The 11,703-nt window shown below is 43.0% G+C and overlaps 1 protein-coding gene across 2 annotated transcripts; it reads left to right on the top strand.

Annotated features, from left to right (window-relative positions):
• Positions 1 to 30: 30 nt before the first annotated feature.
• NDUFS2 (NADH:ubiquinone oxidoreductase core subunit S2) lies at positions 31 to 11,321 on the top strand. Of its 2 annotated transcripts, none has more exons than XM_037825518.1 (14): positions 31 to 160; positions 897 to 1,003; positions 4,014 to 4,204; positions 5,904 to 6,024; positions 6,208 to 6,320; positions 7,101 to 7,175; positions 7,365 to 7,442; positions 7,576 to 7,661; positions 7,929 to 8,048; positions 8,730 to 8,859; positions 10,383 to 10,478; positions 10,656 to 10,739; positions 10,873 to 10,930; positions 11,119 to 11,321. In XM_037825518.1, the coding sequence occupies exons 1-14, from the start codon at positions 66 to 68 to the stop codon at positions 11,154 to 11,156; spliced, it is 1,392 nt and encodes a 463-aa protein (XP_037681446.1). In that variant the 5' UTR covers positions 31 to 65; the 3' UTR covers positions 11,157 to 11,321. The 2 variants fall into 2 exon arrangements, with proteins under 2 accessions (XP_037681446.1, XP_037681447.1); XM_037825519.1 differs by having other exon boundaries at positions 65 to 198.
• The last annotated feature ends 382 nt before the right edge of the window (positions 11,322 to 11,703 follow it).

Below are 11,703 nucleotides of genomic sequence, written 5' to 3'. Positions count from 1 at the left end.
CCCCAAGGAGGCGCGCGAGAGTCACTTCCGCCCGGTTCTCCTTCCTGAAACCGGCAGCGGGTAAGATGGCGGCGCTGAGGGCTCTGTGCAGCCTTCGGGGCGTCACGGCCCAGGTGCTGCGGCCGGGGTCTGGGGTCAGACTGCCGATTCAGCCCAGCAGGTGAGACCGAGAGAAGCCTTCGACGCGCTTTCCCTAAGGTTAGGGTTTCTCGAAAACTGTGGAAAACTGTTGGGTTAGACATTCCATGAGCCCTGTGACCCCCAAGGAAAGAATGACCCAGGCCTGTCACCCCTCGTCTAGCCTGTCGTCTCGGGCTCCAGGTTGCAGTGGTGTCCACTCTGGCCGAGGGATGGAGGAGTGTCTTGAGCTCGTTCTCCAGGGATGAAATCGGTGGGGTGAGACACCCTGCCCTTCAACGTTGGTGATAGTGTCTTAGTAATCTGCTGCCCTTCCCGACTCGGGGTGGGGTGTGACTGGTGAAAAATCTCCTCAGAGATTGGGGACACTGGGAGAAGAGGAAAGCACCCCTGATGGAGTTAAAGGAGGAATACAAACTAGGACCCCGGGTTGACCCCAGTGCGCCTGTCTGGTTATACCTGAGCAACTATATCTGAGTGACCAAGATATATAAATATTTCTAGCTGTTATATTCTCCAGGATGGGAATGTGAATATAAAGGAGCTAGAATTCCCAACCTTGCATGCTCAAGGGTGATGGGTGAAGTGTAAGTTGTTAGTAGAAATGGAGTGTCTAGGTTTCCAGCCTGTTCTGCTAGAGCTGTTCTGTGTCACTGCCTTGGGGCATTGAAGGGTCCAGGACATCCTTTCCTGGGCCCACCCGAGAGGAACCAAGGACTGTTCAGACATTTGTCTAGGATTTGTCTTTAACTTCCTAGAGGGGCTCGGCAGTGGCAGCCAGATGCGGAATGGGCAAAACAGTTTGGAGGAGCTGTCATGTACCCCACCAAGGAAACAGCCCACTGGAAGCCTCCACCTTGGAACGGTGAGTGCCCAGAGCTACTGTCCCAATCCATGCCCATCCCTGCCTTAAGCTGATTTCTAACGGCTCCTGTCAGTTTAGATTGCTGCTCTCTGTCTTGGGCTTCTTTTACCACATAATTCAATAAACATAATAATAGTTGTAATGATAGGTGTTTGTGAGGCTGAGAAGGAAAGGAAGGGCATTCCAGGAAGAAAAGAAAAAATAGGTTCCAGCCAACACCTGAGGGTCCCTACCAAATTTAAATCTTCAGCTTCAGCTTTTTCCAGAGGGTCAGTACCACATTTCCAGCTCCCTCTCTGGACAAGGTGGTTTTCCCACTGGTGCCCAAATAAAACCTGCCTGGACACAAATCATTTTTTCCTATCAAAAGTAGTTCTTCCTTTTTACTTTTTGGTTTTAATCAGTAGCACCATTATTCTCCTAATCCCTCAGTATTGAAACTTTTTAGTCATCTTTGACTCTTCTTTCTCTTGCTCTCCTTGTCCATGTCCAATAAGTCACCAAATGTTTCATATCTGGTTATTTCTCCCTTTTTATTCTCACTGTCATCATTCTTGTTAAGACTTAATTTGCGTTATACCTTGATTATTTTAGGAGTCTCTTCACTGGGTTCCTGCCACTTTTCTGTCCCCTCTCCAACTCTTCTATACAGTGTCATTGCCTTCATCTTCGCCAAGTAATCATTTTACAATGCCATTCAATCTCTTGCCCAGAAACCTTCAAAGACACTTCCAGTTACTTTTTAAAAACTTTAAAAAACAGTAGACCATCAAAATTAAAAACTTTTGTGTATAAAAGGACATTATCAAGAAAGTGAAAAGACAGCCTGCAGAATGGAAGAAAGTAGTTGCAAATCATATATCTGATAAGGGGTGAATATCCAGAATATATGAAGAACTCTTACAACTCAACAACAAAAAGACAAACAATGCAATTTAAAAATGAGCAAAAGACTTCAGTAGATATTTCTCCAAAGAAGATATACAAATAGCTGATAAACACTTGAAAAGATGCTCAATATGATTAGCCTTTAGGATAATGCAAATTGAAACCACAATGCAATATTACTTCACACCCACTAGGATGGCTATTATTTTAAAAAAGAGTTGGTGAGGATGTGGAGAAATTGGAACCCTTGTGCGTTGCTGGTGGGAATCTGAAGTGGTGCAGCCGCTGTAGAGAACAGTTTGGCTTTTCCGCAAAAAGTTATACATAGAATTACCATGTAACCTGGCAATTCCATTCCTAGGTATATACCCCAAAGAACTGAAAACAGGGAACCAGTGTTCACAGCAACATTATTCACAATAGCCAAAAGGTGGAAACACCCCAAGTGTCCATCAACAGATGAATGGTTAAACCAGATGTGGCATATACATACAATATATGCAATGAACCTTGAAAACATTATGCTAAGTGAAAGAAGCCAGACACAAGAGGGCAAATATTATATGATTTCACTGATATGAAGTATCTGTAATAAGCAGATTCATAAAGACAGGAAGTGGATTCGAGGTTACCAGGGGTTGGTGGAAGGGAGGAATGGGAAGTTATTGCTTAATGGGTGTATTTTGGAGTGATGGAAAAGATTGGGTGGTGATGGTAGCATAACATTGTAAAAGTAATTCCCTGAATTATACACTAAAAATGGTTAAAATGACAAATTTCATGTTATATATATGTTACCACAATAATTAAAAGAAAAAAAAATAACTAACAATAGCTGATGTACTAAGTTTTTTGTATGCATTATTTCATTTAATCTTACAGCAATCCTATGAGAGTGGTACTGTATTATCCCAATTTTGAGGAAATTATGGTTCAGGGAGATTAAAACTTGCTCAAGGACACAGGCAGATTTGAACTCAGGTCTGTCCTCCAAGACCCATACTGAAGAATCCTGGTTGAAAAGATGGGCTTTGGGTTTCAAGTCTCAACTCTCCATTTAGCAGTGAATAAAGTACCTACTTCATAGAATTATTGTAAGGATTAAATGAGATGATAATGCCATAAACCATTTAGTGTAGTGCCTGACACATGGTAAGTCTTCTGTGTTAATTGTTACTAATGATATTGATAATTTAATCGCTACCCTCTACTGCCTCCCAACATTAATCTGCCCCTTTGGATGGTCTGTTAGAAGTTCTGCAGATAATTTGCTCCTTGTTTCTAAGATTTGACCTGGGTTGATTCCACAGCCTAAAATGCCTTTTCTTCCCTCTACCTACCTGAATCATTCCTTTTATTAAAACCAGCTCAGATCCCACCTCCATGAAGTCTTCACAATGTTCTTTCCTTCATTTAAAGACTAAGCCACCTATTTGGTAATTTATAAATTTGACCTGTGTCGGTAGTTTCTCATATTTATTATTATTTATGATATAAACAATATATTTATTAGTCATATACTTATTTCTTGAGGGTAAAAACTGTCATCTAGTAATAATAAACATGAAGTGTATGTTTCCTGATTTATTGGCCATTCAGCAGGTAGATATATTTGAAGGGTCGTATATCATGGTGGTTAAGAGTGTATAGGAGCTGAACTAGCTGAGTTCAAATCCTGTGTCTGCCACTTATTAGCTCTGTGATCTTGGACAAGTCATTTATAACTCTCTGACCTCCATTTCTCCAGTAAAATTGGGATAATACTAGTACCTACTACTCACATAGTTTTTGTGAGAGTTTAATTAGTTAATAAAAGTAAAGTGCATACAGTAAAGTCTGGCACAGTAAGGGCAATATAAGTGTTACCTATTATTATTAAAAAGGTATTCTGGGTGACATGGAAAGAGTGAAATTCATGGTCCTTCTCTTCAGAAAACTTAAATCTCCCTTCCCTTTTTTCCCACCCAATAGTCCTCTTTCTGCTTATGTGGGAGATTAGGACATTAACAAAGTAAGGAATCATGGGAGGGAAGATATACAGGGAGAGGCTAACTCCTTGCTGTCTCCTGGAGGATTCCCAAGGTAATTATCTTTTGGCTCTGAATTATTTCCTGTTTCTCAGATGTGGACCCTCCAAAGGACACAATGGTGTCGAACCTGACTTTGAACTTTGGACCCCAGCACCCGGCAGCCCATGGAGTCCTACGACTAGTGATGGAATTGAGTGGGGAGATGGTACGGAAGTGTGACCCTCACATCGGGCTGCTGCACCGAGGCACTGAAAAGCTCATTGAATACAAGACCTATCTACAGGTGAGGGGGGTGAACAGGGGTCTCTTGATGGTCCCTGGGGTGCTTTAGCCTGGGACTTCGCTGGTTTGCTGCCCCCAGAACCCGGTGGGAGAGGGTGTTAGGGGAGCAGTCCTTTGAGGTCATTAGAACGGTCTTGGTTGAGAGGAGAGGGGTTGGTGGGGGCAGGCAGAAGACGCTTGCATCATCTGGATTTGATTTATCCAGCAGTAATGCTTTGGAGCTGGAACTACACTCCCAGCTTTTATCTGGCTGACTTTTGGCTGGCCCTTTTACCCTTACTCTAGTGCCTCAGTTTCCCTGCTCTTATATCATAGTACTGCGTAAAAAGCTGGTGTCCCTGGGGGCAGGGAAGATGGAAAGAGACGTCAGCTCTCTAGGATTAACAGCTGATTCTTGTATCTTCCAGCTGTCTGAGTTTGTTTTCAAAATACTCAGTGAGTCAGTGTGACCAGTAGGGGGTTTGCGACTGAGTCTGCTGTTTTTCAGAGAACTGCGTGACCCAAGTGTTGAGGGTCAGATTTGAAGGAGTTGGATCTGGGAAAGGAATCTGAAGTTTTTTCTTACTTTCGTGAAGAAAGAGGTTCTGATACAGCCCAGTGTCAGATTGAAGAACAGTGACTAGAACATGATTCCCCCAGAGAGTCTTGGCGATGGTGGTTTCTTGTCCCAGAGTCTGTGCAGTTAACCCCAGTAGCGTTATCCCACGTCACAGTGACATCAGGCCAAGAACAGGCTGTCCCAAATAGGGGTATCCTAGCTCTGCCTCTTTCCTGGAAGCTGAAGCTGGTTCAGAAGACCGCTAGGACTTCACTTTCTTGGCATTCTGGAGAAAGAAGCATTCCTACCTGACCATTCCCTTCCAGAAACAAATCCTATCCTTCTCAGGGCTCTGTCTTCCTTAAATACCTCACTCCTCAATACTGCTAAGGCTGACCCCCTTTCTTCTTCAAAATCTCAGTTTTTAGAGACTTGAAAGAGGGAGCACAACTATGTGGTGGTGCTGTAAACAATTAAGTGTGCGCTTTGTTTTGTGTGGCTGCATGGTATGTGAATATATCTCAATAAAATGAATTTAAAAAAAAAAAAAAGGCAAGAGAGAGATGGAGTCCAAGGAACTCTTCTTTGACAGAGTCACTCAGACCAGAAGATTACAGGAAGCGGTGTGCTAGAGCCAGCTCATACAGGCTCACAAAATTGTTAAATTTTCAGGAATTTTGTGAGCTGATTGTTCAACACAGCCATTATTAATATCCAATTATCTAAGCTTATAATTCAATACATTACATTAAAAATGTTGGTAAGAAACACTCAAAACTCATCACTCCTTAATTTTTTACTACATTTTACTATGCTGTGCTCTCAAGGTATTTATGGTGGAAATACTGTACAGTGGGGTGCTACTGCACATCACTTCCCGACACTGTATTCAAATACCTAAAGTTGATAGTTTAAAATTGGCCATGGAGGGAGTATTTTTACTGTGGAAATTGGTAAACACTACAAATCAGTGTTTTTCTTCCCCCCCCTGGTAAACATATACCAGCATACTGCTGGTTTGGGGGATGTTTCATCGTGCCTTGCTAGTGCTCCTGAGCCTGGGAAGCACTGACCTCTGATGCCCACTGACAGCAAGGCTTCCAGCAGCCAGGCTGGGGCTTCTAGGTCTTTGGGTATGACCTGGATTTCTCCCTTTTCCCAGGCCCTTCCATACTTTGACCGGCTAGACTATGTGTCCATGATGTGTAATGAACAGGCCTACTCACTAGCTGTGGAGAAGTTGCTGAACATCCAGCCTCCACCCCGAGCACAGTGGATTCGAGGTATGCCCTGTCCTTGTCTTCCTGCAGCCCACTGTGAGCACAGTGCAGTGCCTCCACCCCATCGTAGAAACATTGAACCTAAACATATTATTCAGACCCCAGGCTCTGCTCAGAACTTCTGTGCCAGCCTGGATCCTTGGCTCCTGTACCCTTCTTTTCTCCTTTTTCTTCACTTCTCCACAGTGCTGTTTGGAGAAATCACACGTCTTTTGAACCACATCTTGGCTGTGACCACACATGCCCTGGACATTGGGGCCATGACCCCTTTCTTCTGGATGTTTGAAGAAAGGGAGAAGGTATGGGAAGGAGGAAGGGATAGGAATAGGGAAGGGAGTAGAGAAGGTATAAAGGAGACAAGAGATTAAAAGGAGGGTAAAAGATACCAACCAGTTATTTGTTTATTTATTTTTAATTATGGTAAAATATACATAACAAAATAATTTTAATCATTTTAAGTAGACAATTCTTTGGCATTAATTACATTGATAATATTATATAACTTGCACCACTATCTATTTCCAGTCTATTTACCTCGTCCCAAACCAAAACTCATATTTATTTAGCAAAAACATCCCTTCCCCCCCACCCCCATCCTGTGTAATCACTATTCTGTTTTCTGTCTCCTTGAATTTGCTTGTTCCAAGTATTTCATTTAAGAGAAACCATTCAATGTTTGTCACTTTGTTTCTGGCTTGTTTCGCTCAGCATGGTGTCTTCAAGGTTCATCCATGTTGAAGCATGTCATTAGTAATGCCCTCATTTCTGTTCCTGATTTTAGTTATTTGTGTCTTCTCTTTCTTTTTCTTTGTCAGTCTGTCTAAAGCTTTGTCAATTTTATTGATCTTTAAAATAAAAAACATTTAAGTTTAAAAAAAAAAAAAAGGAGGGTAAAAGAGAATGAGAGGAGAACATTTAGGCAGGTAAGGTATAGAATATAACCTGGGTTATATTCTTAGGAACTCTGTGTCATGAGGGGTTGGTCAGGTGTAAGAAAACGGGACAGGAGAGCGGACCACAGTGTTGTTGGCCTTAGGGGCCCAGGACTTTGTCACTAATTCCCAGTGTGTCCTATCAAGATGTTTGAGTTCTACGAGCGAGTGTCCGGGGCTCGAATGCATGCTGCTTATGTCCGGCCAGGAGGAGTGCATCAGGTGAGCCAGCTCCCCACCCTCCATGAACTTTTATTCCATGCCTGTATTCACTGTGGCTATTGGAGGGCAGCGCTAGTTGATAGAAACGCAAAGCCTGGCTGTCCCTGTAGCCCTGGGGGAGTAGGTTGAGCTGGTTTTCCTTAGTGGACCCTCTGCTGTACTGACTATCACCCTCCATTTGGCTTCTAGGACCTACCCCTTGGGCTTATGGATGACATCTATAATTTTTCTAAGAACTTCTCTCTTCGGATTGATGAGCTGGAGGAGGTAAGGAGGAGTCAATGGGAAAAAAAAATCTCTTTTCCCCTAAGAAGGGATTACGGGGTTTTAGTCCCCAGTTGTAGAGAAATACAGAGCTGTCTTATTATGAAGAGTGTTAACACAACAATTTCTTTAATAGATGCTGACCAACAATAGGATCTGGCGAAATCGGACGGTTGGCATTGGGGTTATATCAGCAGAGGAAGCACTTAACTATGGTTTTAGGTGAGAGGAGTAAGACTTCTCTCCTGGGTCCTGGGCTGCGCATTGCTCTGTCCTCCTTAGAGTTGGGACTTTAGTTGGGGATGAGGGTAGAGAAGTTACGGTCTACTGTATTGGCTTCAGGAATGCTTGGCCCTTTCCTTGCCATGTTCTGAGTTTGGATCCCATACACTGAAAGTGGGGGAGGGAAAAGGGGAGATGAAAGAGGAGAGGGTACCTCCTTTCTTAGTTTATGGAATGTGGCCCTTATTCCCATTATGTTTTCCACAGTGGGGTGATGCTCCGGGGCTCAGGCATCCAGTGGGACCTGCGGAAGACCCAGCCCTATGATGTATATGACCAAGTAGAGTTTGATGTCCCTATTGGCTCTCATGGGGACTGCTATGATAGGTAAGGCCCAAATCCTTTCCCAGCTCATTGTCCAGCTAGTATCCCCTGCCTGACTTTTCTCTTTGCCACATTCTTCTTTACCTTACCTCTCAATATCTGTTTGAACTCTTTTGTGTAAAATTAAACTAGGTTGCTTTCCAAAGCATTTTCACATATGCAACATCTTATTTTGCTCTTACTCTATCCCTGTGTCTTAGATAGAACTAGTATTGACTGCATTTTAAAGATGAGCAAGCTGAGGCATAAAAGTTAGGGAGTAGCCTGGGCTTATTCTGTTAATAGTGGTTGAGCCTAGAATCTTCCTGTCCAGTTCTCTTTCCACTACATTCTAAGCTTCACATCCCACTCCTGTGTACTGACCCTGAATAAGATTTATTACTGTTTTCTTTTTGAGTCCATTTGCTCACCCATTGTGTAGTCTAAAAAGTGTTAAAAGAAGATAGTGAAAGAGGGAAATTCTGCAGGGCATGTTCTAAGAAAATAAGGAGAGGATTTGGGGAAGGACCCAACAGTAGACTCAGAAGACTATAGGATTTATATGGATGACCAAGCTATTCAGAGAAAAGAGTAAGAAAAGTGTGCCTAGCTCTTTTCTAGTTGACCAAAAGGTGTCCTTCCCAGTCCTGTATCTGACCCTGTGACTGCCCTTTTCTTGCTCTGGGTCTGTCTCATCTACTTCAGGTACCTATGTCGGGTGGAAGAGATGCGCCAGTCCCTTCGAATCATCTTACAGTGTCTGAACAAGATGCCTCCTGGGGAGATCAAGGTTGATGATGCCAAAGTGTCTCCTCCTAAGCGAGCAGAAATGAAGGTTGGCTGTGGGGAGAGGGAAAGTGAGGTCTAAGGAAAGGTATTCTTGGATTGGATCCTGCTTTTCAATTTTCCATTCTCAAAGAATTTACTGTGTAAGATTCTTAACCTCTCATAGCTCTCCTCTCTTAATCTGCTTATTCTTGTTATCTTCTCTGCTCACTGACTTATGTATGGGCTTTTAGTCTCCCTGAGGATAGAGATTATTTTCTTTGGTCCATTTGAGTTAATTTTTGTATGTGGCATGAGACAGTAGTCCTCTTCCATTCTTTGGCATTTGGATATCCAGTTCTAGCACCAGTTTTTTTTTTTAATTCAGTTTTATTGAGCTATATTTACATACCATACAATCATCCATGGTGTACAATCACCTGTTCTCAGTACCATCATATAGTTGTGCACTGATCACCCCAATCTATTTTTGAATGTTTTCCTTACATCAGAAAGAATCAGAATAAGAATAAAAAATAAAAGTAAAAAAGAACACCCAAATCATCCCCCCCATCCTACCCTATTTTTCATTTAGCTTTTGTCCCCATTTTTCTACTTATCCATCCATACACTGGATAAAGGGAGTGCGATCCACAAGGTTTTCACAATCATACTGTCACCCCTTGTAATCTGCATTGTTATATAATTGTCTTCAAGAGTCAAGGCTACTGGGTTGGAGTTTGGTAGTTTCAGGTATTTACTTCTAGCTATTCCAATACATTAAAACCTAAAAAGTGTTATCTGTGTAGTACATAAGAATGTCCACCAGAGTGACCTCTTGACTCCATTTGAAATCTCTCAGCCACTGAAGCTTTATTTCATTTCATTTCACATCCCCCTTTTGGTCAAGAAGATGGTCTCAGTCCCACAATGCCAGGTCCAGATTCATCCCTGGGAGTCACATCCTGCGTTTTCAGGGAGATTTACACCCCTGGGAGTCAGGTCCCACATAGGGGGGAGGGCAGTGAGATCACCTGCCAAGGTGGCTTAGTTAGAGAGAGAGGGGGCCACATCTGAGCAACAAAGAGGCACTCAGGGGAAGACTCTTAGGCACAATTATAAGCAGGTTCAGCCTTTCCTTTTCAGTAACAAGCTTCATAGAGGTAAGCCCCAAGACAGAGGGCTCAGCATGTCAAACCGTCAGTCCCCAATGTTTGTGAGAACATGAGCAACAATCCAGGTAGCACCAGTTTTTGAAGAGACTGTTTTTTCCCTATTTAAATGGACTTCACAGCCTTGTCAAAATCAATTGGCTATAGATGTGAGGGTCTGTGTATCTATCCTTGTTCCAGTACCATGCTGTTTTGACTACTGTAGCTTTGTAATATGCTTTAAAGTCAGGAAGTGTGACTCCTCCAACTTCATTCTTCTTTTTCAAGATGTTTTCAGCTATTTGGGGCCCCTTACCCTTCCAAAGAAATTTGATAATTAGCTTTTCCATTTCTACGTAGAAATTATTTTCTGTTGTAGGGAAAGGCCCAGGGGATGGAGTTTGGATATGACTTATTGATACTCCGTTTTTCCTCTCTCCAGACTTCCATGGAGTCACTGATTCATCACTTTAAGCTGTATACTGAGGGCTACCAGGTTCCTCCAGGAGCCACATACACTGCCATTGAGGCTCCTAAGGTGAGGGGAGGAAGGAAAAGACAGTATGTGGAGTGGGTGACTGGAATAAGTATACAATAAAACACATGTTCATCAATGAGAGAGGGGACATGGGGGTGGGGAGGGGAATAGAGTGGCTTTGTTGTTAGAGAAAAATGTTCTTCCTGTTAATGGAGGCAGCCGACCTTTCTCGGACAGGGCGAGTTTGGGGTATACCTAGTATCTGATGGCAGTAGCCGCCCATATCGATGCAAGATCAAGGCTCCTGGTTTTGCCCACCTGGTAAGAACTCCTCTCAACAATTCTAATTCTAAAACTTTATTGACCTTGGCCAAGTGTTTTTATGAAGTCTCCCTCCTTCCCCTCCTACCCTGCAAATTTTGCCTAAAAAATGTTGCTATCTCAATCTCCCTAGGCTGGTTTGGACAAGATGTCTAAGGGACATATGTTGGCAGACGTCGTTGCCATCATAGGTAAAAGGCCCATGTGCAGTAGAGACACCCTAGACAAGGGGGTTGTGGACTCCATTTGGGGACAGAAACAGAGCACTCTGTTCTGCATAGACTGTGGGCGGGGACTCACATCCTCAATCTCCTGGGCATAGGAGTGAGTTTTTGATCCTTAGTAACACCACTTTTTTCTCCACTCCTTGACCTCCTAGGTACTCAAGATATTGTGTTTGGAGAAGTAGATCGGTGAGCAGGGAACAGCATATGATCTTTGCTTAACAACTTTCCGATTGGAAATGTGTGTATGTGTGTCTGTGTGTGTACATACTTGTACACCTAGCTCGCAGGCTTTCTGTGTGTATACTAGAAAAAGAAATTATAATAAATTAGCCGCCTTGCGGCCCCTATGCCCAAACCTCTGGTATGTCTTTCTCAGTATCTTGTCTTTCACTTTAATGGGAAATTTAGTAAAAGTATTCATTGACCCTCCATTTCTTTACTAGACTAGTTCTTACCACTTTTTTCCTGCTTTTCCCCACCCCCTCCTCTGACTTGTACTTTCCACTTCTCCATTCCCAATTTCCTCTTTTCTTCCTCTTCTCCCCTCAGTCCCCCCCTGCTCAAATCCTCTCACTGCCAAATTGGTAAACTCAAATCAACATTGAAGATAAAGTTCCAGGTAAGAAGGAGAGGGCTATAATGGGTCTTAGAGAATCTAAAAGGGCAGATGATCACAGTTACATCTCTTAGCAGAGGGAGAGTAAAAGATGGCAGATGTAGAAAGCCTTCTCCAAGCA

Source organism: Choloepus didactylus, chromosome 2 (genome assembly GCF_015220235.1).
Source record: "Choloepus didactylus isolate mChoDid1 chromosome 2, mChoDid1.pri, whole genome shotgun sequence".
Lineage (NCBI taxonomy): Eukaryota > Metazoa > Chordata > Mammalia > Pilosa > Megalonychidae > Choloepus > Choloepus didactylus.
The sequence above is the reverse complement of the archived record's forward strand: the minus strand, read 5'-3'. Positions and strand labels throughout refer to the sequence as shown.